General features: G+C 33.7%; 1 protein-coding gene and 2 long non-coding RNA genes across 3 annotated transcripts; 1 reads left to right on the forward strand and 2 right to left on the reverse strand.

Moving 5' to 3' along the window:
* The first annotated feature begins 4,229 nt into the window (after positions 1 to 4,229).
* Positions 4,230 to 8,100, forward strand: LOC132050733 (uncharacterized). The gene is made up of 2 exons (XM_059442099.1): positions 4,230 to 4,815; positions 7,571 to 8,100. The coding sequence occupies exons 1-2, from the start codon at positions 4,230 to 4,232 to the stop codon at positions 8,098 to 8,100; spliced, it is 1,116 nt and encodes a 371-aa protein (XP_059298082.1).
* A 7,102-nt stretch (positions 8,101 to 15,202) lies between these two features.
* On the reverse strand, positions 15,203 to 16,903 carry LOC132050811 (uncharacterized). The gene is made up of 2 exons (XR_009413504.1): positions 16,614 to 16,903; positions 15,203 to 15,637 (listed from the first exon to the last, which is right to left on the reverse strand). It is a non-coding gene; the product is annotated as an uncharacterized LOC132050811 (long non-coding RNA).
* A 2,545-nt stretch (positions 16,904 to 19,448) lies between these two features.
* On the reverse strand, positions 19,449 to 26,323 carry LOC132049161 (uncharacterized). The gene is made up of 2 exons (XR_009413059.1): positions 25,442 to 26,323; positions 19,449 to 21,104 (listed from the first exon to the last, which is right to left on the reverse strand). It is a non-coding gene; the product is annotated as an uncharacterized LOC132049161 (long non-coding RNA).
* Between the last annotated feature and the right edge of the window lie 1,534 nt (positions 26,324 to 27,857).

Consider the following 27,857-nt stretch of genomic DNA (forward strand, 5'->3'; position numbering starts at 1 on the left):
TATTACACTCTCTAACTTTAGCATTCTCCATATTTCTTTACCACAATATATTCTGTGGTAAATGCATGTTGAGGTGCTTATTGGGCTTGGCTTAAATTTGTCTGTGAAAGGATACATCATGATTCATATGGTACACTGGTATCGTTGTTTAATGCATCCTGGGCATAGGCACTACAGCAATACTGGCTGAAAAATATTTTATAGAAATAACACAGCAACATAACTATTGATATACAAGAACAAGTGAAGAGCATGATTCCATAATAATGTTGTAGGATTGGGATAAAATTTTAAAACAAGAAATCAGTTGAATTTCTGTCAAATAAGTCCATTTGTGCATCCGAGGTATTCAAGAATCATGTTATCCTTCTAAATTAGTCTTTTGGACCATTTCCTTTTGTCCTAAGCTGGCTAACCTCTTATTCTTGTCTTGTTTCTTCAAATTATATCATAATCACTTCAAATGACAGCTAATAGTTGTCAAAGTCTACATCTGTGGTTGGACGGCCCTTTAGAATATTTTCAATAAAGACACAAATTACTCACCAAAACTCAAAGCACTTTTGCATGCATGAGGTCTTTTCTCTCTTCTATATAAGGAAACTATCTCTTATCGATCACTTCATCCCACAAAAAAACATCTTTCTTCTCTTCCAACATTATCTCCTTACTCCTGCTAGCTTCTGTTCTTTAGTTCTTGAAATGGCTAACAACTTTTTCTTGCTGAATCTGATAGCTCTAAGTTTCTGCTATCTTGTGTTAGCTTTTGAGCCAAGTCCAATGCAAGGTTTCTGCATTGCCTATCCCGCTAGCCCAGGTATTGTAAATCACTAAATTGCGATCATTAAATAATATTCCTCTCATATACTCCCCCCATCCCAATATGACATAGTTTGAATCGGCACATAATTTAAGAAAAAATAAAAACTTTTGAAACTTGTGGACTTAAAACATGTCATAACATTTGTGTGGTTCTAAAAACTTCTCATTAAGGGTAAAATGAGAAGTGTCATTTCTTTTTGAAACAGAGTGAAAAGGAAAGTGTGTTGCATAAACTGGAACAGGTGGAGTTTATATTAGGACTACAAGATCAATGATTTGATGAATTTTCTCACTGTATTTTTTCTCCCATTGTTTCAGCTAAGGTAAATGGTTTAGCTTGCAAAAATCCCAAGTCTGTACAAGCAGAGGACTTTTACTTCAGTGGCCTATAAGGTTATTAGTTAATGATTTACTTCAGTGGACTTTTACTTCAGTGGCCCAGGTATTGTAAATCACTAAATTGCTCCAGCCCAGTTTTCGGATCGAAGCCAGCTATTCAAGTGATGTTCTTGCCAAGGCTTTTCAAGTTGATGACACTGTTGTTGCTCAGATCCAATCGCAGTTCTAAAGCAACAACAAATATGGAAACTTCAGAAGTGTTATTTGTCACTTTGTTTGGTTGTATTAATTCTATGTGTTCAATTGTTTGATTCAACAGCTTGAAATTGTAATGTCAACTTTTTCTCATAGCAAAAGTACTGCTGGCAAACATTTGCTTTGATTCTATATGGTACTGTCTCAAATTAATTTGGGAAGTAAACACTTAGAATGGGTACTCTTAGTCAATGGCCTCACATTTTTTTGGAAACATCAACTACTGAAAATTACTGAATATATAGTGACCCTAATGAAGATAGTTTGGTATATATCTATGTACTTAGAAGTTTACTTAAACCATAGGTGAAAGCATGCATGGTCATAGAAGATTTGTAATAATTTTATGTGTAAGATTTGTAATATTTAGTTCAAACATACTTCCTTTTGTTTTGGTGTTTGTATAACCTACACAAAACCTTATTTGTCACCCTCGAAGCAACTGTTCATGGCCATTATAGGGAAACTCTTTATGAAGGAGATACGCTAGTTATATTTATACATGAAAAATCGAGGTCTGGTGATATATCATAGGGTCTTCCAGAAACATGTGTTAGAAGTGTGATGACATGACGACATGCATGAATTTAAAAAAGAGGGTTGAGGGGTGGAACAAATGTATAACAAGAATATTTGGAAATTCATTAACACTTGTTAGAACACTCTTGCAATAATCTGTCACAAATATGAACACTCTTGCAATAATCTGTCACAAATATGAACACTCTTGCAATACACTTTATAGCTTGCTATAGTGAGACCTCATCATAAGATAGAAAAACAAACACGGAGAACTTGTGAGTTGTGACACTGGATTCTTGGCTTGATACTGAAAATTCCTTTCCTGCTGCTAATACCTATTTGAAGGACTCAACATTTAAATTCAAGAGGAAGCATAATAGGCCGGAGAGATATGACAGGAATGTAACTGAGAACACTTTGAAGGCCATCAAGAAAATTAATAGAATCAGAGTCGATAGGGAGGCGAAAATTATTAAAAGAGGTTCCTTAGACTGTGCTTCATTGATTTCCACTATTTTTTAATTTATCATGTGCCTTTTTTTTTTTTTTTTTTTTTTAAAGTTCTTGCTATTAACATTAGTTGGCAAATATAATCACCTTCAAAAAACAGAAAACAACCAAGCCAACTTCTGATAACCTATGAACTAACAAAAAAATTAGAACTTTGGACCTAATACTAGGCATTTGCCACTTATCAAAAAGGGGCCTTTGTGAGCAGAGAGAAGGAGCTCGAGCAGTACATTTACATGGGTTTGTCAAAGTGTACGATCTGTTTGAGCTTCGCGTTACTTGAATCTTGATTGTTGATCATGTTGGCTTGCCAAGTCAGAAATTAGAATCTCTTACACTGCCCATCAAGGTCAAGGTCCCCTTGACTATTTCTCACAAAAGCAGTCAGAGGACTTTTAATCGCATGCTGGAATGATACATTTTGCTTCATCCCTTGGTATTGCATCTTGCCCACAAAATTTGCCTAAAACACACAATCAGTTATCTGCAAAGAATTTTGTGCACAATGTTAGAATTGTTAGTATTCCACCAATTGAAAATTCCCACCATAGGTTGGATAGTATAAAGGATTGCCAAAAAAATTCCAAAGTTTTGATGTTGGACTCATATAACTGTCCATAGATCTTATATTATTGCCAAATCTTGATATCATCGAAGGGAACTTTTTTTAAAAAATTCTCCAAGAATGAGACTTTAAAAGGTACACTCTCTCTGTTGTTGGAAAAAATTCCATCCTCTGTTGGTTGCCAAACGAATTTTTAGATCCCGAGCAAGAAGTTTAGTCATATTCCAAAGATTGTTGGTGAAGAAAAAATATTATCTTTAGCAAAAAACTAGAATTACCCGATTGGATTTTCCATATTTGTCAACTTGATTTTCATAAGGAATTATTTTACAATACTTTTACAACTTTGCCTTTTCTTGCTATTAACATTAGTTGGCAAATAGGACAGGATGAAAGGAAAGAAAGCCAATGAGCAGAGAGAAGGAGCTCGGAGCTTTCTGTTACATTTCCATGGTCAAAGCCATCACAGTCTCTTTATGTTCTCTTACACTGCCCATCAAGGTCAAGGTTTCACATCAAGGAAATCGCATAATGAACATTTTGTTCATATACAAACTAAAACACAATCAGTTCATGTGGTATGTATAACGTTTTGATTACATATAACTCGTCCCGATCTTGTCTTATCAAGAGATACAATATTACTGAATTTGGGTTGAATTTTTAGGAACTAAAGCGTAAAATATTATCTTTAGCAAGGTTCCTAGTTTGTCTTGACCATGGAATTATTGTCTTGGAGCTTTCTGTTACCTTTCCATTCTGCCATCACAGTCTCTTTTATGTTCTCTTTTTGATCAAGAACTATGTTGTTTTGTGGTGGTTTAGTTTCTACTGTCTGTTGGAATTAATGCATTCACAAGGATACTATCCTTGACTTTTATGTTTTCTAGGAGTTCTTTATTGTTTCAAGAATATCATTTAGTCTTTCAATATTATTTCTTAGTTTTTCAAGAAATCTTTTAAAAGTTTATGATACATGTATCTAGTGAATTGTGATACATGTATCTAGTTATTTGTGCAAGACTTTTGAATTAGTTTTTTGAGTAGTATAAATAGAGATATAATTGATGATTGTAATCATCTCAAGTGGCCTTAAGTAGCCTAACACAACTTAAGCATTCTCTAAGAAAAATATTCTCTTCCTATTCTTTCTTACAAATTGGTATCAAGAGCAGTTTTCATTCTTAATCTAGGGTTAGGTGAAGAAGAAAAAATTATGGCATCTAAAACAAATGATGGTGCTGATTCTTCAGTTGTTCTTACTCCATTTTTTGATGGAAACGACTTTGAATACTGGAAGATAAGAATGAGAACTTATCTGAAAGCTGAAGGTTTGTGGACTATTGTTGCAAATGGCTATGAAGAGCCAAAAGACGATGGTGAACTTTCAGTAGCAGAGATGAAAAATCTTGAGGCTAAGCGTCGTCAAGTTGCAAAAGCTTTGAACAAAATTCAAATGGGAGTCTCAAAAGCATTTTTTGCAAAAATTGCTACTTGTGAGACTGTAAAGCAAGCTTGGGAGTCTCTGGAAGCTGAGGTGTATGGTGACGAAAAGGTACGCACTATCAATCTTCAAACTCTTAGAAGAGAGTTTCAAAATTTAAAGATGATAGAATCTGAAAAAATTGATGAATATTGCACAAGAGTCCTGAATATTGTTAATGAAATGAGAAATCATGGTGACGAAATTTCTAACCAACAAGTTGTGGAAAAGATTCTAATTAGTGTCACAGAAAAGTATGAGTATATTGTTGCTATCACTGAGGAGACGAAAGATCTTTCTAAGCTTTCTGTTACACCCCGTATCTTAGAACTAAGGTTAGACTCATATCATTAGAGTTTTAGTGGAAAACTGAAGGTTTGAACGTTTTGCGAAAATGGTTGATAGGAGAGATAGGCCTACTTCGGGTAGTGATAACTCCTTGATTAGTTGGGAATTTGGGAAAGTACCCTCAATGAAAGTTGTAGTACGTAAAAATAGCTTTCTAACCATATAAGGACCAGGCCAATCAGAGATCGGAGCAAGGAGATATGATCGTCTCAATATGGCTAATAGTAAGGCGTTTAAAAGTCTATATAATCGGCTAAGTTTTGATATGTTCGCTTCCTAGTCGAATTTCGTGAAAATCGACTGGGAATTTGAGGAAACTTAAAACATGAAAGTTGTAGCCCTTTGAAATATATTTCCAACGGTATATTATGGGCCTTGAACAGAGCTATGTACAAGAAGTTATGCCTATTTTACCGAACACTGTGCAGAACCGATACGTGTCGCTTTTGAGGGCGCGTGCGATGGATCCGCGTCTGGGGCCGATCGCACAAAAACACCCTTTCTGAATATTGACCTGCAGGATGTCGCGAGATGCCCGTGCATCACGGACCCAACGCGCAAAAGGTCGGGTTTCGGGTCAAGAGTCGGGTTTTTCGCGTTTTAAGTTATATTTAAGATTTGGGGTTTATTTCCCAACACCCCATTCACGAAAAATCACCCTAAATCCATAGAGAACAAGTCCCAAACCTCAAGAACCTTCCAAGGTAAGTTTTATCATGATTCTAGGTTGAATTCAAGTCCCTAATCCCTTTCTAACTTGAGTAAACCCTTCCAATCCATAGAGTTGTGATTGGAACATTATTGTTGGATGTGGAAACCCTAGAACCTAAATTCAAGAGGATTGAACGTCAAAAAGGTAATGCTTCTACACTCTAATCATTCATAATAGTGAATTGATAAGTTCTTGGGAGAATAGTAAATGGGTTTAGTAAAGAGAATTACACGAACTATAGTAGGGTTTTGGATTGTTGACTTGAGATTGTTATAATCATATGGGTGATGGAGAATGATGTTAATTACACCTAATTGAGATTGTAGAATCAGCTAGAAGTAATAGAATGGCGATTGGGTGAAGAAAACACCATTAATGAAGGTTGTGGAGCTTCATGCCCACCAAGTGTTTGATAAAATGCTTAGATGATCAAAGCACGATATTGTTGCTAATATAGAATCCCTATGACCTGTATTGCTATAGATTAAAGTCGAAGGGATTGAAGGACATTGTGATACGCTCAAAAGCAGGAAGTCAAGGTATGTAGGCGCTATCCACGTGTGGGAACATCCTTGTTCTTCCCCATGTTTCAGTATTCCATGATTACACACCAAGTTTTAGGATTCTAGGTATATTCATGATAAACCCTAGACACTTGAACCATGATGTATATTATATGGTCAGCACAATTCCGTTTGATTAGTCTTAATTTACTGTTTTGGTGATTGAGACCCAGTCCGTAATCTATGAAAACCCATAACTTGCATCCCATGGGTTCTATAACACAAGGTATGAGATATTTTGCTTATTTCCATGAAAAGCTCGTATATATGCATTTATTGTCATGTCTTCATGTGCCCATGTTCATGTCAAGACTCAGAAATCATGTCTTCAGTTATTTTCATGTTCGGGAGTTGTATTAATACCGAGAAGGCTCAGATAGCCTGAAACTACGTATGCCAACGTAGGATAAGGATCGCTCCGCCCAGTTAGGACGATTCCTTCATGTTTTCCCCATTGAGGGATTTTGGATCCATTCATGTCATGTTCATGTCTCCGCCCCGCAAGGTACGAGATGGCTTAGCCCGATCGGGCGAGATCGGACTCCACGTTTCTCCCCGTGGTGGTTCATGTCGGTATTACGTATTATTTCATGCTTACGCACTCATGTTTATGTTCGCCGGTATTCGCCAAATTTCATGTTTATGTATCATGTGCCTGTTTATTCTCTCAAGTGTTTACATACCAGTATATTCAAAGTACTGACGTCCCTTTTTTATTGCCTTGGGGGCCTGCATTTCACGATGCAATATCGACTTACGTGACGACCCACCCGCCGCAAGCAGCCTCTCGTATCGCTTTGGGTGAGCCCCATTCTCTTCAGGGTTTAGTCAGTTGTTTACTTTATGTAATTGATGCATAAAAGGTATCTTTGGGGCCTTGTCCCGTAAGTACGCTTTATGTTCGACTCATGCTAGAGGTTTCATAGACTAGACAAGTCAGTTGGGTCATGTTAGACTTTCAGAGTCGATTAGCCATTTTGGCTCGCTTGGTATTATCCGCGCTCTTGTTTTTAAACAAGTATTTTATAATTACTATGACTTCATATGTTTTCATAAAGCCCATCATGTTTCATATTATATTTCTCGCCATGTATGCCTCATGATGATTCGAAGAAGCCATGTGGTTCGCTCGGTCACATGCAAAACAGGCACCGAGTGCCGTGTTACGCCCAGGCCATGGTTCGGGGCGTGACACTTTTCATCAAAGAGCTAGTTGGATCGTTTCGTGCACACGAGAAGCGAAGATTTTTTTCGTGAGAATCAACCCAAAGAGACGGCTTTCCAGTCCAGGACCAATGGGAATTCTCAAAATTTCTCAAAGAATCAACAAAAAGAAGCACAATCCAAAAAAAAGCAGGATCGTGATGGCTCTACTAAGAAGGTTGAAGAAAAATGTGAGAAAAGTACTAGTCTTTTTTGTAAAATTTGCAAAAAGACTAATCATAATGCAGAAAAATGTTGGCACAAAGGCAAGCCCCAATGTAACTTTTGTAAAAAGTTTGGCCATATTGAGAAGGACTACAGGCACAAGCAACAGGAGCAAGTAAATTCCTGTGAAGGAAAAGAGGAAGAAAAGGAAGAAAACCTTTTCTACGCTTCTCAATCTGATGTTTCAGCAAAAAGCAATGAATGGTATGTTGATAACGGTTGTACCGATCATATGACTGGAGATGAAAAGGCTTTCCTCTCAATTAATCACAGCATCACTTCTAAAGTGAGAATGGGGAATGGAGCCTTAATTGATGCAAAAGGTAGAGGTACCATTTCGATCAACAGAAAAGGGAGCGGTAAGCAAATTCATGATGTCCTTTATGTTCCTGACTTGGAAGAAAATTTGCTTAGTGTTGGTCAGCTCATGGAAAATGGTTATTCTCTTGTGTTTAGAGATAATTGTTGTAGAATTTATGATAAAATTGAGCCAAATCAAGATGATAAAAAGAAATTTTCCTTTACAACTTCATTACAATGCATTCAAAAATGAAGTTGTAGATGATTCATGGCTTTGGCACAAAAGGTTTTGTCACTTGAATTTTCATGGTTTGAAGCTTCTGAAGCAAAAAGACATGGTGCAAGGTCTTCCGAGATACATATTATGAGGTGGATCCATGTGAAAGTTGTATTATGGGAAAGCAACATAGAAAGTCTTTTTCCAAAAGGGAAATCTTGAGAGCAAGTGTACTTTTGGAACTAATCCATACGTACATTTGTGGACCAATGAAGACTCCATCTCTGGGAAACCAAAGGTACTTTCTAATTTTTATTGATGATTTTTCAAGAATGACTTGGGTTTATTTCTTGAAAGAAAAGTCAGAAACATTTGCCACATTTAAGAGATTTAAAGCCTTTGTTGAGAAGCAAAAAGGCTGCAGCATCAAAACAATTCGCAGTGACAGAGGAGGTGAATACACTAGTCGAGAATTTGAAGAATATTGCAAAGATGAAGGCATTGACAAGCAACTTACGGCAGGGTACACTCCTCAACAAAATGGTGTATCTAAAAGGAGAAACAGAACCATTGTTGAAATGGCCAGAATGATGATGAATGAGAAAGGGCTGCCAAAATATTTTTGTGCGTATAGTACATACAAGCAGTTGTACATCCTCAATAGGTGCCCGACAAAGGCATTGAAGGATAAGACACCGCTGAAGCTTGGAGTGGAATGAAACCTTCGTAAGTCATTTTAAAATTTTCGGTGTATTTGTTATGCTCATATACCGCTGAAAAAGAACAAAATTGGATGAAAAGAGTCAAAAATGTATATTTCTTGGTTATAGTGATATGACAAAAGGCTATAGGCTTCTCGATGTCAAAACTAACAAACTTGTTGTTAGTAGAGATATCATTTTTGATGAAAAAACAGCATGGAATTGGAAAGATAAAAAGGTGGAGAATACTTCTATCATTTCTTTAAATGTGCCAAGTCACAAGAGGATTAGGAAAAGGAAGATGTCCCTCGGGGGGGGGGGGGGGAAATCTAGATCTAGAAGATTTAAGAACCACCTCCAAGAGGAACAAGAATATTGAGTGACATTTATCAAAGATGCAACTTTGCTATTGAACCGTAAAATTGGCGAGGAGGCAATAAAGCATGATGTTTGGAAGACATTCGCCTCCACGGTAGAAGAAATTAATGATCAGAAAATAATACTTGGGAGCTTGTGGATGTATCCAAAGAAAGAAAAGTTGTAAGTCTAAAATGGATTTACAAAATCAAACTCAATCAAGAAGGAGAAATTCAAACACAAAGCAAGTTGGTCACAGAGGTTTCACTCAAAAATGTGTATTGATTTCTAAATGAAACTTTCTCTCGAACTAAAACACGTTTGAGACAATTAGAACCTTGATTGTTGTTGCCGCACAAAAGAAATGGAAGATTTTTCAACTTGATGTTAAGTCCGCATTTCTAAATGGAAAATATTTAAGAAATTTATGTTGATCAACCTCAAGGATTTTTTGTTCAAGGGGAGAGAGAAGGTGTAATAATACAAAAAAGGCTCTTGATGGCATAAGCAAGCGCAAAGAGCCTGGTACTAGGGTGTAAAAGTAAACCGACAAAACCGCACCAAACCAATAAACCGAGTCAAACCGAGAAAAAATTATCAACCCGACTAGTGGTTTGGTTACAACTTGGTTTGGTGTTGGAAAAAAAAACCCGACCATAATTGGTTTGGTTTGGTTTTAACTAAAAAAAAGTCAAAACCGAATCCAAACTAACCCGACATTACATGTATTCAAATTTTAAAATATTTTATACATAAAAATATTTATTTGTAATGTAATTTATAAATATTTCTTAAATTTTTTTCGTAGTTCTTTAACTATTATCATATTATTCAAGCTTGAACTTCGAGTTTTGAATGTCAATAAGTTTTATATCCTAAGGATGTTAGTAACTCAAATAAAGTCCAACTCAAATAAAGTCCAAACCAAAAACTAACTCAACACTAATGCTAACAAAAGAAATTCAATTTACCACTAGGAATGACAATAATGTTGGATATCTATTCTTCCTCCCGCATAATTTATTTAGAGAGTGAAAAAAACATAACTTAAGTTTATTTCTTTGTCATGTAATTAATACTTATTAGCCCTACTTATTTTAGCATGACTTAGTATTTTTAGATTATGGTCATTTTCTTTATGGCTTGTTAATTAGCAATATTTATTTTGACCGAATTTATTAGCTTTTGTTGAATATTTTAATACAATGTCATCACTCTTCTCACATTTTGTGTTATTTTCTTAAGAAACACCTTAATTATATAGTTGTATCTTTTAGAACTAAAAAAATATTTGAAGTAAAATTTATATGTTTTGTATCAAGACTATTCCGAAAAAGAAAAAAACCCGAAAAACCCGAGAAAACCGAATAACCCGAGAAAACCCGAGGTTGAAAAACCCGAATTTTATTGGTTTGGTTTGGTGTATAAATTTAAAAACCCGACGCAATTGGTTTGGTTTGGCGTTTAAAAATCCGAACCAATCCGGTCCATGTACACCCCTACCCGGTACAATGAAATCATTCACATACTTTAAAAAAATAATTTTCGTAGAAGTAAAAGCGAAGCCACTTTGTATTTTAAGCAAGAACATGGCAAAGATTGTCATTGTTTGCCTCATGGGATGATCTCGATTTTTAAAAATGATCCGAAGATGATGTTAAACAAGGTTCAAGCAAGATATGATGCAAACCTATGAAATGAGTGATCTTGGGTTGCTACATTATTTCTAGGTTTCAAGTTTCTCAAGTGAAAGAAGGAATTTTTATTTTCAAAAGAAGTATACTAAAAGTATTCTTCAAAAATTTAAAATGATGGATTGCAAACTGTGGCCATACCATTAGCAAAAAATGAGAAATTCAGAAAAGATGATGGAGCAAAGAAAGCTAATAGCTCAAATTGCTGTGAGCTTGATTGAAGCCTACTATATCTTACTTCAACAAGACCTCGACATTATGTTTCCGCGCTAGTTTATTATCCAGATTCATGCAAGAACCAAGCCAAGTGCATTTTGGAGCCGCAAAGCGTGTTCTACGCTACTTGCAAGGAACAATGGATTATGGGATAATGTACAAATTTGATGGAGATTCGGACTTAATTGGCTATTCCGATAGCGACTGGCCGGAAGTATGATTTCACGAAGAGTACTATGCTTTCTTATTTGGTTCAAGCATTTGTTCTCGGTTGTCAAAAAAGCAAAGTGTTGTTGCTCAATCCACCGCCAAAGCAGAATATGTCTCCAAAACTAAGGCTACTTCAAGCTATTCGGCTTAGGAGAATTCTTGAAGATATTGGTGAAAAACAAAAAGACGGGACCGTTTTGTATTGCGATAATAAAGAATGGATTGCCATTGCCAAGAATCCGGTCAACCATGAAAGATTTTTATATTTCCATCAAGTACCATTTTATCCGAGAAGCATAAAGAGAAAGGTGAAATTCACCTTGCATTATTGCCGTATTAAGAACAACTTGTGACATCTTCACCAAAGCACTTCCTAGAAAAAAGTTTTGCTATCTTCGAGAACGCATTGGAGTTATCAAGCAAATGCATTAAGGGGGAGTGTTGGAATTAATGCATTCACAAGGATACTATCCTTGACTTTTATGTTTTCTAGGAGTTCTTTATTGTTTCAAGAATATCATTTAGTCTTTCAATATTATCTCTTAGTTTTTCAAGAAATCTTTTAAAAGTTTATGATACATGTATCTAGTGAATTGTCTAGTTATTTGTGCAAGACTTTTGAATTGGTTTTTTGAGTAGTATAAATAGAGATGTAATTGATGATTGTAATCATCTCAAGTGGCCTTAAGTAGCCTAATACAACTTGAGCATTCTCTAAGAAAAATATTCTCTTCCTATTCTTTCTTACACTGTCGGCCTTGGTCGCTTCCTTGCACTTGTACATGTTTATGCATCGCCAACAAATTCCCGAATAAACCAATAAGAAATAACTCATAAATTGAAGGAAATGATAGAATCTTGCGTGTCTGCATGCATAGAGAATAAGAATTTAACTTGTATACGCTGATAGTGCAAAGAACTTTTACATTATCAATATATTTTACTTTTGGTTAGTAAGTATTTTCTAAATTACCAAATCAACGCTACCATATGTAGTTACAGTTTGCTTTCAAGTTACTTATAAGTTGAGGATGTAAATGTTTTCTGTTCGTGTACAGAAGCTAGTGGTCAATAAAGTGAGTGAGTTGAGAATCATGAGGTCTTAGGTTTAAATTTCAATAGAGGCAAACGAACATTTTGTGTTTTCTTCTCATCTATCCAAGCCTTGGTGGGGACAACATTATCTTATACCTATGCTGGTGGGAGGTAACAGATATAGCATGGAATTAATCGTCGTGCGTGCAAATTGACAAAGACACGCGATTATTAAAAAAAAAAAAAATATATATATATATATATATATATATATATATATATATATATATATATATAAATGCCGCACAATTGCATGATGTGAATGAAAAAAAAAAAAAAAAACTAGGAAGTAGTTGTTAACTCGCATGGCAATACTTGAGCAGCCAAGGCTTTGAGCTTTGAAATATTTGCTTGTTTTTGGCCACTAAGCTAGACAAGAATGCCATCGATCACTCCCTTTTTTCCTTTTTTATTAATGAATTTCTCTTATATAAAAGACATATGACTTATGGGTCTTTCTTTTACTGTTATTATTATTTTGCATTTTTTCAGTTTCCACTCTGCTCCATTCTTCTCGCCCTCCTTTTATGACTTAAGCAAAAGTGCCACACTTTCCGATAAAGATAAGTCGTGGTTTTGGTTTTCAAAAAGCAAGAGCATATTCCATCGTTGTAAGTAGAGTTTAGTAAGACTATAATATGGCAAAACAAAAACTTGTATAAACACCTTTATTTGATGCGGTAATTTTTTGATATTGGATACTGTTGTGAATAGTAATGGATTTCAAAATTTAGACGCGATATCTTTTGAGTTGAAATGGTATTATGTTCTCAAATGTAGATCTAGTTTTACTTATACCATGCATGTATAGAGTTCAATCTCAAAGCCTCAAATCCATCGTTGGATCCGCCATTGATAACAATGACGCAACAAAATGGCTGATAGTACTCATAATTTGAAGAAAACGATGAAGGAGAAATTCTCAAGGAGCAGCGGAGCATCATTCGAAATTCAAAGAATAGTGGACCCGTATTTTCTTTATCCTTTTTCACTTAAATACCAGGCTTTTATTTATATTAGGGTTCAATGTGTTGGGATATATATACTATTAACCATGTGTTTGGATATAGTATCTATTATAGAATGAGAATTATTTATTCATTGTTTAATAAAGAATTAAATAGATCATGTACTAGTATGTGTCCTTTACTTATATAGTAGATGATTTAGTGTATAGAGTTTAGCTTATACACGGAAGATTAAATCGCTTGCCTATAAGTATAAAATTTATGTTCACAATCGAAGATGGAAATTGACAAAGCCACCTATGATTGTAAAGACAAGATTAATATAATGTATCTTCATCATGGAACGGTGTAGTTCCGTCTTCTTGTGCTAGTACATTTTGTATGTATTGAACGGACCAAGTAGAGATAAGTGTTTTTGTACCGAATATATAAAACAAATTCTCTAGTTCATTAAATGTACTTATACTATATATATATATATATAATTATATATATATATATTTGTTCATTATTTTGATATATTAAAAGGTACGACTCAATTGCATGGTCTATGTATTGGTAAATTGGATAATGGCAAATTACATTTGTGAAATAATAATTAGTTGATAGAATCCGTGTCTCGACTTTGAGATTGATGATACCCTTTTATGGATGCTTATAAGTCTCATGTGAAAACCCCGATCACTCCCTTTTTGTATCCGTTTTTATTAATGAAGTTGCTGCAATATAAAGGATTAATTAGTCGATGAATTAAATTGTCATTAATTTAATTTATTTGATTGTGTCCGTAATCTTAACATGGGGAGTTAAATAAGTTTTTAATGAAGGATTTCAAATTAAACAGAGGAGTGCAATTGGCTTTTCAAGTGGAATAAATTGTAATTTATTGTGGTAGGATTAATTCATTCATATTCCGAATTAATACCACAATAAAGCCTCGTTATTAAATCTTTATGTGGTCCCCGCCGTTTTTTGAATATTCTAGAACAAGGAAAATAAAAGGAAAAATAATATCTTTACGGGTTAGGAAAGAGATACACGTTTCAAATGTAGATCTAGGGTTTACCCTAAAAACGCGTGTATATAAAGAAAGCCATCAACCCTAAGGGAGGATTGTTCTTAGCCGAATACTTGCCACTCATATTACGTTCATAGAACTTCAGGATACACATAAGACCGGAACCGAAGGGATAACGCGTGACGGGTTTTGCTCGTGCTCGCGCTAGATTCGAGGTTGCATTCACGCTTCAAGAGATAAGTATCAATTTTATGTTTGATCAATATCTTTGATTATGTGTTGTCTATATTAAAAGTTCGATCCAGGCTATTTATTCCGCCATATGCGCCGTATTCCATCACAATGTGCCTAATTCACACATCATGTGCTAGACTCTTACTACTAGACCAAAGTTTGGGACATGATAGTAAATAAGTTTTATGGCAAATTTTCTCTGAACTCCCATCGTCTGCGATTTAGGTTTCTCTCAAACAAAAGTTGTGTTGATACCATGTATATAGGTAACTAACATATCATATTGCTCAAGAAAGACGAAATTTTTAACTTATGCTCTACATGAGGAAAGTTCAACAACATTCCCTTTGACATTCACAGTTCGAAAATAAAATTGCATATATCTAAAGCTTCAAATGAACAAGTAGAGACCCCCAACATGATAACCAAGGAGAGACTCCATTAATAGCACATACAATCATTATATTACAATCCCCACATAATTTGTATACGAACAAATAGACCCCTAACATGATAACCAAAAAAAAAAAGGGAAATACAAGGACAATACAAGCACACCGTAGAAATAGCACCTCACTTGCCCTTTTCGGTTATGTTTTTGAAAAATAATCATTGTCATGGAATTTTAAATTTTACTGGTGAAACTCCATGCAAGTGTCCCGAAGTTATATTTGTGAAATTTGAAACTCCATGACATTGATTATTTTTCAACAAGAGCTGAAAAGTGGCTATTTGTAAATTTTACCACACAAGCATCTACTACAAAATAAAATATCATACTACTTTTAATATGTTGGGAGGAAAAAGGACCACTTTCATGCTACTAGTTTCACTAATAATAAAAGCATTTTGTACTTGACTAACTAATTTAGACCAAGTACAAATGACTTATTATGATCTTTAACAACCAAGATTCCTAGTTAATTTGTTTTGATCTTTGAATTATCTTCTTGGAGGTTTGTGTTACTCTTCTCCTTTGTCGTCGTAGTCTCTTTCTTGTCTTTGTAATCATTGTTTTGTGGTGGTTCAATGTTTATGGGTGGCCTTGGTGGTGGCCTACTTGTTGTGTTTATGCATCTCCTGCAAATTAAGCACAAAAAGTCCAACGAATTCAAGAAGAAATATTATCAATCAGAAATATATCACATGAATGTAATGAGGAAACTGTCTAAATTTACTTCTCTACTATACAAAATATTTTTTGATATATTTTGAGATTTTTCATATCCTTACCGTTAACAAATTGTCTCTGTTATAGTTATGAAACTTCAACATGGATTCTACGTGTCAAAATATATCAAAAAATATCAGAGTTACCCGATACATCTGCTGGTGAAATGTAGCAGACACACCTAAATTTAGGTGAAGTGCTCACAAGTTGACCCAGACACCACAATTATAAGAAAAGCTTTAGAAAAAAAAAACAAGTTTATCTCTCTATTTTTTTCACTTATGGTTTAGAATTATCCTTCGTTATCAAAGGCAGAACTAGAATTTTTAGTTTATAAATTCTAATTCCTGAAAATACAATCTATTGGGTTCTTGATAAATTAGTTATAAATATTAAGTAGAATTTTAACATAAATATAAGCAAAGGGCGGAGCCAGGATTTTAAATAAGGGGGTTCAAAAATATAAAGAAGTTGACAAACGAAGAAGCCAAGGGGATTCAACATCTACTATATATACATAAAAAATAATTTTCACCTAGTATATATGAACCCCCTTGGCCCTTACTGGCTTCGCCCCTGAATATAAGGTTTGGGCCAAAAACTATTGAGTTCTGTTGAACTCGTAGGTGCAGCTATAGCTCCACCTCTGTTCGTTATACTTCGGGTTGGAGCTCCATTAAATCTAGTTAAAGACAAATATGAGATGATTTTCTAACGACAAAGGTAAGAGTGACACCAAAATTTAACGAAGATCGATAAATTGACATATCTCATACAGTAAATAGCTATTTTTCACGAATTTTGCCTTTAAAAAAGGTGATATGATCTTGCATGTTTGCATGCGTTTTTGGAAGAAAATACTACGCGGTATGGTTGTTAACTCACATGGCTATCACTGTCTTGAGCAGAAATGGCTTGAAGCTGGGAAATATTAGATTGGTTTTGGGCACTAAGCTACGTGAAAAAGCCATTAGCAAAGAAATTGAAGTATCTAGCTAGTCTTATTGTGGTGTTCTTCATAAGGCAAAAAGTGATATATAAAGGCAATATATCACTGTATAGAGCAATCATTGACCACTGAAAACAAAAACAAAAAAACCCACAAAGAGAATTGTAAAGAAAGACTATACTTTTAGTGAAAAGAGACATTAGTCTTTAGTGGCTTTCATTTCCAAAGGAGTAAAAGTTTTGTGCAACCACCATGTATAAATTCTTTACACCATTAATATATTACAACAACATGTAATTTCTTATTACGATCCGATATCATATACTAAAATTGAATATAATTTGTCATACACCATTCTCTCCAGACCCCACTTGTGGAATTACATTAGGTATATTATTATGCAGAAGGTGTTAAATCAAACTTAGTATGTTCTTTCTACATTATCTCGATATATATAATTTAAATTCTTTTCCGATTACTTTCACTTTATTAACTTTTATATGTGCACAATTGTGGATAAGCATGTTTCACGATTTTCCTTATCTGTTGGTTGTCCTTTTTTTTTTTAATTGTCCCATAATGTTTGTTTTCTCACAATTGCTGCATGTGGTCAATTATGAGAAAGTGTCTTTTGTTTTCCTAGAAAAGATACTCCTATTTGTTTTCTGGAAACATTGGATTCGATTGCTATAGTTCTAATTTTTCATTTTATGGGTAAACAGCCCATCCAAACACAGCTTATTTTTCAGATGAAACAAATCATCCAAATCCAAATTACTCAACCAAAAAAAAAAATATATATATATATATATTTCTAAAAGCTTCTCCAAAAGATATTCTTTAAAATCTGTCAAATGACATAGAATGCAATATGATATGCATAAGAAATAGCACTACATATTCGATGTTAAATATAATGAAAGAAGAATTTAGGACCAGCGGCGGATTTAAGTTTATAGAACTCTACAGTGACCTCAAGTTAATGTACAATAATAATTGTGTTCACAATCAACTATTGTATAAATATGACTAACACAGATACAGATCTCTTGCAAAAACTACTGGATTCACGTGAACCCGTAGGTTAAAATGTAGATCAACCTCTGCTTGTTACCTCCACCAACATAGATATCTGTTGAAGAATGAAAAAAGTCCCTCATCAGCGATTAATGAGATGGGTGGTCTCCTTATGTGGACTTGGGTAATCCTCCCCTAATAAGTTAGCTTTTGGGGTTGAGTTAGGCCCGTGATCCATTTATTTACATGGTATTAGAGCAGGACCCATCTCACCCAATGTGGGTCCCCAAATTAAATTGCCCGCGCACCAGATGTCTAGTCCTGGGCGTGAGGTGGGGTGTTGAAGAATGAAAAAAATTCCCTTATCGGTGGTTAATGAGATGAATAATCTCCTTATACGATTCTGGCAATTCTCCCTCATGCTTAGTCGCCGGCATTGAAGTTGAGTTAGGTTCATGATCCATTTCTTTACAATATCAGGCAATGTTTGAGCTAACTCTAACACTTCGACTATTTAATCGAGTACATATTACCTTCCTAGCTTCGGATTCTTAGACAGCGCTAGCTTCTGCCATCACTAGCTATTTCTTGTTTCCTGGGAGCAGAGAGTGCAAAGAACAGGTGACTAATTCATCTGAGTACTCATTACCTTCCTAGCTTCGGCCATCACTAGCTTCTTGTTCCTGGGAACAGAGATTGCAAAAGAACAGAGATGACTAGCTTAGATTTCTAATTGAAAGATAAAAGAGTACCTGATGCTTTAGGTTTCTAATTGAAAATATTAGGGCAAGTAAAAGAAAGTTGTTCCAAGTGACAAACAGAGAAACATCTGAAAATTACTTACTATTTAACAGTTACTAGTATCCGGCGCATTCCAAGATACATATTACAAAGTTTGTATCATGAATGAAAAAAATTAAATAGTACACATATTTCCAAACTTTAATCTCTTTAATCACAATTCTTCAAACATGTGTCAAATAAGACAAATTCAGAATTAAATCTTTTTATCTTTTGTTTCGTGCTCATTTCATCCACATTGATGATTTTGTCAAGTCGTCATAATCCGTTGTAAATCTGAGTTTTTCTTGTAGTGTATATACAGGGGGAAGAAGGAAAAAAACACAAGTAAACTTAAATGTCTTCTTGAGTATTTCTTATCCGACTTCTATTTGCGCATTTCTGAAAAGATAAATTTAGTACTCTGCTCACGTGTTTCTCCATTGAAACCGCAGATCTAGAGTCTCTCATAAACATTTTGCCTTTTTTCTCCTAGTGTTTTAAGAGTCTAATTTAATGTAGAAAGCTCTTTTAATTTTCAACTTTCTCTACATGCAAAATGAGGATAATAAGAAACCTAAGGAGGAGGACATTCCGCAAAGCAGAGTGTTAAGACATTCAGAGGCGGAGGCAAGATTCAAGGATGTGGGTTCGGGGTTGTAATTCTTTAAACTTATTGGATTTTTAATTAATAATTTGTACATATTTGACAAAAAATTTAATACAAATATATGGTTTGAACAAAAGCTATTGGGTTCGGCCGAACCCATGCCCGAAGGGCTAGCTCCGCCCCGTCCAAAACATAATAAGAGTTGTAAAAAATAAAGGAGAATGAACAATAAATAATAATGGATAGACTGCAATTTAAATCTGTTAACTATCGAAAATTATATATACTCTAATTTGCAGAAGATCATGTCCAGAGTTCCAAAAAAAAAAAAAAAAAGGAAAGTTACATAAAGATAGTTTACACGTATACATATATAATGTGATCTTATTGTTTGTGGTACTCATTTATCAACCAACAATTGCATCTATTTTACGAAATCATAACAATTCTGAAGTAAGTTCGACTCAGTTGAACTCATAGAATAAAGTAGCTTGAATTCCAGTAAAGGTGATTGCAGCACTTGTAATTCACCTTGCATTTCTGCTACTTTTGTATTGAAAACAAAAATGGAAGATTAAAAAAATCTGCTAAACGAAAAGGCATCCTTGAAGGAAAATGAAAACCATTTCTTGCCTTTATATAGTTGTTTTTGGTTGGTTTTCTTTGGGCTTCTCTTCCACATATTTATTGGATAAGCCTACATTTAATTCATTAATATAATGGACTCTTAAATTCTACAATTTTTTTTATTTTTTATTCATGAATGGCTAATGACGAAATGAGTTACTAAGTTATATAGAAGATGGAAAGTGAAAAGTTTGAATTTTAAACATAAATTAAGAAAAATAAGAAAAGGTTTTTTTTTTTTAGGTGAAGGACATGGAACATTTAAAAAGTAAAAGATAATACGTAATAAAAAAAGAACAAACGGATGAAATTCATGTAAGCTAAAAGAAGCAGAAATTTTTTATTTTTTTTGTTAAAAAAGGACTCATATTAATTGTATAGTGAATACTTGCTGATGTGGCTGTCTTTGATGTAACAACTCTTCGGCTAATTTTTTAGACAAATTTCATAAATTGTTTTTTCCATACACTACAAATGAAGGAATAATTTAGTGGAGGGTAAATGGGTCAAAGATTTAACCTTTAAAGGGTATTTTTGTAATCTTACTTTAGACTTAGGGCTTCACACTTTTAATATTACTAATATCGGGACACGTGCGCTGCACGTGTATCCCATGCTAATCAGTATAAACAATCATTAATCGAATATGTATATGGTGAGTTACATGAAATTTGAATGAAAAATCAAAGCTCAAACTGATGAATGGTGAACCCATTAGATGTCTATTTGCAATTCCAAAGAAAAACATATCGGAAGTTGCTTTCAAATGAATGTGAAATATCAGGTTCATGGAAGTTGAATTTTGGGGAGAAAGAAATTTTATTTAATAGTACTTTTTTTTACTTTGATTACCATTACAGTTTGTAGTTGTACCATAAAATTGTGCTGCAAAAATAGTTTCGGGAAAAGTATTTTTGTTGAAGGTATAAATTCAATTTTACATTTCCTCCAAAAAGAGATTTTTTTTTTTTTATTATGATTGTTGCTTTGACATAATTATCATATAATGTATCATGGCTAAAGCTTCATTCTTTTAGCCATTCCCCTTTTCTTTATGCGTGAACAAAAAGAAGTGGAAATTTTTATCAAAATTCGAAAACGTCATCAGATAAGACACTAATGCTCCACCTCGTAGATTTTTTACATTAGCATCTAAAATGATGATTGCCAGTTAATTAAGAAACCTGGCATAAATGTTTGTGGAGTTAAAAGGTAAGCATAGCTTGGTATTTAGCTTTAGGTTATCAGGCTATAAAAAATAAAAAAATAAAAAGAGGTGAAATCGTTTTCCTGTCGAAAAAGATATTAGTAGGAACCTGATTGCCTGATTTTATTTGTCAAAATTGACAATCTTCTAATTTCTCAATTATCTCCATTCTCCATGCATCATCCCCTACATGGATATCAGAAGAAGAATTTAATTAGTACAGATAGAAAAAAAGACATAGCATGCTTCTTTCCATCTTTATTAGGTGGACATTCACTATTTCTGTTGGCAGTACAGAGGCAACTGAGAAAAATTAATAAAGCTTTTTTATTAGCATAGCAGTACATATAACATCTAGAATACAAAAATGACCATTGGAGAAGAGAAATCAAATGCCCTTGGACTCAAGGGCGAAAGTATGTTGAAGACAATCTTGCTCGGCTAATTTAAGCAGCTTAGTTATAAAGGGTGAAAGTTTTTTTTTCTTTTCCAAAATGTATAAATTAAAGCATGAAGAACTTGAAGAGGTATTGTTAACTCCACACCCTCTTTGCTTAATGAGTTCTGTACGTTTCTTTAGAGTATTTTTAATGCATTATTGAAGTACATTAATGAAGGATGATCATTCATATTGCAATTAGATGAATTTGGTCTTACATTAAACTACTTTTTGCAACTCCTCAGCCTTTTCATATTTTGAACATAATGATTAACGAATTGGTGGTTTGAGGAATTATTATAATAATATGATTATATAACATTAATTTCATAAATAAACTAAAAAGAAAACATGATTATATAATTTATCCCTAAGTAAACTAAAAATAAAACATGATTATATAATTTATCCCTAAGTAAACTAAAAATAACCCTAAAAAATCAAAGCCTTTGTTGCTAAGTCTATTGTGAATTCAAAATTCAAGAAAAGGGAAAAAGAGGGAGAAACATTTTCTATAAGCATTAAGATTGGTAACTTTTTTTGAAGTAAATAAAGAAGAGTGAATTCCCTCAATCCTCTAATTAAACTCATTGAATTTTCATGGTCTGAAGCATTAAGGTGATACTGCTTCATTCCTAATTCACCGGTTCAATTCTAATGTAATTAACAAATTATTAGGTAAATAAAATATGACTATTTAATTAAATTTACTGTTTTCTAATTAGATTTTAGTTTAGTGTAGGGGTAAAATGGTAAACTAACTTTGAAGGTGGGAGCTTCCCACTTTTAGTATAACTAGTTTCTTGACACGTGCGTTACACGTGTATGCTTAGTCATGTAATATTTAATTTTATAAATAATAGCAATATTATTAATAAGGTTTAGATAAAATCATTATACATGAAAGAACAAAATACATGTTTACGTAATGATTAATGTGGATCGTCGTATGGTGACTTCTTTGTCGAGGTCAACTTGGTTAGATGTTATCTAAACCTATACATATGAACCATAAAAATTTAATTCGATACATGTACAGTATTTATAATAAGAGGAAACACAACGGCATGAAGTGATAAAAAATGGGATGGTCTCTATACACTGACCAAAACAATTTCACACTTGATTAATTTTATGAACATGCTTATAATTTTAAATACAATTTGGATAAATTACATTAACTTATCTATATAGTACGCCAAACGATAATTTTTTATGAAAAGTTGTATAATTTTACGTTACATGTCGTTTGTAACTATATTTGTTGTATCCTGCTTCATCGTTCTCCAATAAGTGAGTTCACAAGTTAACTAACGAGTTAACTAACACGCAAATACATCTGAGAAGTATGCCATCAGGGTTAATGATAAGTATCAAGTAATTTTGTAGGAAAATAATGCATAAATTCAAATAAAGAATAACCAAATTATAGCACCTTCACCAAACTTTTTCACCCTCTTTCAAGGATACATTATCGTTTGAAATATTTTGGGTGGGAACGTCATTGCCGAATTCCTTTACAATGATGTTATTAATTAGTAAAAGGCATTCAACTTCTTTGTGCATTAGAAAGTATTTGGGGTTAATTAACGTGATCTAATCGGTCATGTATTAATAAAGTAACTCTTCTTTGGTTCAAACAACTCCTTCCATTTCTTGATATGATGATTATTGAAAGTGTTGCTTGTTTTTTTTTTTTTTTTTACCCCAATTAAAAATTTTAACCAATAATTGATATCATTAATAAAGGCAATACAAATAAGTAAAGAATATAATATAAATTTAAAAGAGTATTATCTTTTTTTCAACTAATAATTATTCATGTCTTAAATTTTCGTAAGATCTTATTTGACCTTTTTTAATAACCACTTTTATCACCCAATCAGATGAATATTTTTATAGATTGTTAATAGCTACACATTGTTTCCCTAATTTCACTATTGTTGCCATTTTCAATCAACGTGAGATCTGAATCAATGCCTTTCCTAGAGAAGGAACTAATATAATTTGTCAAGATACTGAATAACCAGCCTTGATATCAAAATCACCTTTTCCAAAAATTTGTTGGCCCTCCACTTCATTAAAGCTGTATGTTGTAGAGAATCTACATAAAAGGAAAAGGCAATAGGAAATTCATTAGAGATATATATACATATATATATATATATATATATATATATATATATATATATATACACTAAAATCTCTATTTTTCCATTGATTTTCATTTAAAAATATTCGGCTATTTCCCATTTTCAATTTTAAAAAAACCTAAATAGTAGTGTGTTCACATCGGAAAAATTAGAAAGTTTCCGTTTAAATTAACGTTTTCCTACCACATTTTTCCAGTGAGAAATTTGGGATAATTATAAAAATCATGTTTTATAAAGACAAATTTTCCATCGAATGCGTGAAAACCTATATTTCTAGTAGTGTATGTTGGTTTTTAAAGTTTAAATCATCGCAATTACAAGAATAGTGATAGACATACAAAAACAATGATATGGAGCTCTCGTATTACAATCGATGCTTAGGTCAATTAGTGTTAGTATTCCTCACATAAAAAAAAATGCATGATTATATCTTTCAAACTGTCTTACATGAATACATCTATGAGTTTAGATTTTGTAACATCGATATATAGGTAGCATTTGGGCGTTTGGTTCTTCGGTTCGGTTTGGTTGTTCGATTTTTCGTTTTTTTTTTTTAATTCAGTTTGGTTCTTTGGTATGGGATAATCGAACCCAACCAACCCAATGGGTGTGCTCTTTTTTCATGATTTTCAGACTATCCAAAATGAAGAAATTAGCAATGATGTGTATATATATAATAGATACATATTATAACAACCGAACAGATCAGGGGCCACAAGATGTCAATATTCAGTCAAGATACAAAAATTAGTGTTGCTGTTAATTTTGTCATTACCTGTTAGAACCTCCATCCTTGACGAGTAAATTTTAGCAACTTCAGTACATAAAGACCCAACACCAAAGCGAACAGGTGTACCAAATAATTAAAAGGCCAACACAAAAGAGTTCTTGCATGTGTTAGTGAGAGCCGATTATTAACCCACTTCAGTTCAAAAGACACAATTCAATGGAATGATGGAAAAATTTAATGTAAAAGTGAAATTCATAAATGCCACTTAATGCATGACATAAGATCTTTCCAGTGCATCCATATATCATGGCAAGATAACTTAATATTGAATGAGCAAAAGACATGCTCAATCTGCAATACACTCACCTGGACTAGAGATGAGTAAATTTCGGTTCTTCACTTAACCGAAGAACCGGTACCCTAAAATGGAAAGCCGAAAACCGAAGTTTAGAAAAAACGAAATCGAGACCGGACCGGAAAATGAATATGTTCACAAAAAAATAGATTCATCAACTTACTACTCCATATATAAGGAGATTTTGAACCAAGATACTCATAGTGAAGAAACTACACTTATCCTTAAATCAAAAACTACCTTAAGTCATATATATATTTATTGTTCATTGATAAAAACACACGATAACACAGGCAATCCATTTATCTTCTTCTGCACCCATACATGTAAGAAAGTATTCTGTAAAAGTAATCACATATTCATATTGAATTCTAAATGTTACATAAATCATGAATGAGCAAGAATGTTCCGATGGTTATTTATACAGGTCTTACTTTTTTCCGGAGGAACTTCAAGGTATCCTCATTCAGGGTCACCTTCTCAAAAAATCCAAACTCAAGCCCGTCCTAGTATAAAATATGGAGTTGTAGTCCGAACACTAATTAGAAAAGAATAAAGAAAAGTGAACAGATGAATGGACCTTAATCTTTGATTAGAAAATTATTGCACTGGAAACATGTACATACGAACAGTCACGGCTTGAACCCCAAATGGTGGGTTTGGTCGTTTGGATGTTGTTGCTAAGCATAGCGCTTTTTTGTTTTTTTTTTTTTAATTTATTAGAAGTAGGATATTTAGGTTTATAAGGGTATTTACGTAATTTAACTTTCAAGTTAGGGAGTTCATGCTTTTAATATAATATAATATAGATATAGATATGATATGATAAAGGGGCACAAGACAAACCTTAGAATTAATCCTCTGTTGTATCGTCTTATTAAGATCATTTTTCACCTTAGCATTTCTGATTCATTCATCTACACTCAGATATTTCAAACGCGGTTTACTCACAGATCCCAGGGCAAACGCCTTCATTTCAGGGCAACTTTAATTTCAATCTTCACATTTTCAATCTTCACATTCCAAAGAAATGGAAATTCAAGAACACGCTAGTCAGAAAGAAATGCCCCAGCTTTGGTAACTCGTCGAGCACCAGCTTTCCCAACTGGGGAAATAAGGGCTCATTACTCATTTCTTCTCCTTGTTGTTCCTCTTCTGTGATCACTTCTTCCATTGATTGACAATTTCTTATCTCTAGTCTCCGCAAATTAAGAACACCTCTGGCCACTGATGGAGACATCAATTTTCTCAATTTGCCACACTCACTCACTTCCAATTGTTTAAGTTTGTTGAAGTAGCCTGTTGGAAGTTGGTGAGAGCATAGAGCAGTTATGCTATGAGGCCCCCAGAGGTATAGCTCTTCCAGGTTGGGACAAGAAACCTGCAAATGTTGAAGGCCATTTGTTATTTTATAAGGGATGAAAATTCAATATGTCTTCAAGTACAAATCGAAAAAAGAACCACAACTCATCTTACATTAAAAGGAAGTGAAAACAAATTACTTAAATGAAAGGGTGGAATTAGAATTAGCGTGATTTTTTAATTCATGAAATTTACTCCAAATGCGAAAACAAAGATACTTGGTGTAATCCCACAAGTGCGATCTAGGGAGGGTGGTGTGTACGCAGCTTTACCCCACTGACAAAGAAAATCAGGATTGTTGGCTCTAAAATTGGGTTGTTTTCACGAGTGGTCGGTGAACTTTAGCCACTTATCCGTTGTAACAATAAAGTTGCAAAAACTATCTTTTGCCGCATTAAAGTTGCTAAACTTTACCCACTTAAAACAGTAAAGTTATTTACATATTTTTGTTAGATTAAGTTACCGAACTATGTATCAATTGCTTAGAAAATACAAATAATTAGAACGACAAATTTTCGGTAATAGGTTATCACATGCCAGTGGCCATGTAAGTGCTTTGCCACTTTATAAATTAAACATCAGAAAATAAAAAAATAAAAAGAAAGTTGCTTCAAGTGACAAACAGAAACAATTATCTGACAATTACTTACTATTTAATAGTTAAAACGGAAAGAACAAGGGTGTTTTAATGCATGAGACAAATATAGCTAGTTATATAGTGGCACAATACAAACCTTAGAATTGAACATCTGTGTCACGCCCCGAACCATGGCCTGGGCGTAACACGCACTTGTTCGTACGTGTCCGAGCGAACCTCATTATTTTTTATCAAACAATATATCTATATGATGCAATTTAAATGAATCATGAAATATAATTTGCAATAAGTTCCAAATTATCTCATAGCATGAAAATTCATGAAAACGTAATAGTTCATTCATCTTCGTGAACTAATGTCCGTCTATGAAACCTCTAAAGCATGTCCGAATACTAACTACCAGGACATGGCCCCGGACTACCATAAAGCTGCATACTAAATATATAGACTCCATGAACCCGAGAGGAGCGGGGCTCACCAATAAGCCGATACCGAGGTGATCCCACGGCGTTGTGCGTAATTAATCCATACAAAATTTGAATAGTCTAGTATGTAAAACCCCGCTCCATGGCACAATAGGTATAGACATGACAAACCGCATGTAACCAACATGAGTACGAAACGGAGTAAAGTTTAATGAAAATATACGTATATAAAACTTCTTGTAACGGGGGAATTAATTATTTAAGTCACTCACACCTTGCCAGATATGAGATTTAAGTAATAATAGCATAAGGATCCAACCGCATAACGGCTGCAGAAGGTGTTACTGCCCGACAACCCTTATCCTACGGTGGCAACGTAGTTTCAAAGATCGGAGCCTTCTGCTAAGTAAGCAATCCCAAAACATGAACATGATATAGTTGGCTAAGAAGCCCATGAGTTTCGTGAAATAACTTGTAAATAACTTGTAAATAACTTGTAATCATGATTTCACGAAATAACTTGTAATATGGTTTCATGAGATAACTTGTCATAATCTTGCAAACATGTTCTTGATTCGTGAGTAGAAACAATAGTTCATAAATATATAGATATATAATTTGACTTGAAAACATGCTTGTAACTTGCTACATAAAATCATAAAACATGATAAGAACACACGAGGAATAATTCATGATTAACGGATTAAGTCAGTTCCTAATAACCGTAATGGAAGATTAGGAATACAATAACGAATATGGATACAAAATTCATATACATAAATACATAATTACGGGCTACCAATATATCAGGGGTTTAATGCCCTAGGGTTTGAATTTCATGAATATCAAGAAACGAAGCATGGGAAAGAACGTAGAG

This window comes from Lycium ferocissimum, chromosome 3, assembly GCF_029784015.1.
Source record: "Lycium ferocissimum isolate CSIRO_LF1 chromosome 3, AGI_CSIRO_Lferr_CH_V1, whole genome shotgun sequence".
Lineage (NCBI taxonomy): Eukaryota > Viridiplantae > Streptophyta > Magnoliopsida > Solanales > Solanaceae > Lycium > Lycium ferocissimum.

What these genes read in the sequence shown, in the direction of transcription:
- LOC132050733 (XM_059442099.1), top strand. Translation starts at nt 4,230, where the DNA reads ATGGCATCTAAAACAAATGATGGTGCTGATTCTTCAGTTGTTCTTACT. An exon ending in TAAGCTTTCTGTTACACCCC is followed by an intron (nt 4,816 to 7,570) that starts GTATCTTAGAAC and finishes ATCATAATGCAG; the next exon opens with AAAAATGTTGGCACAAAGGC.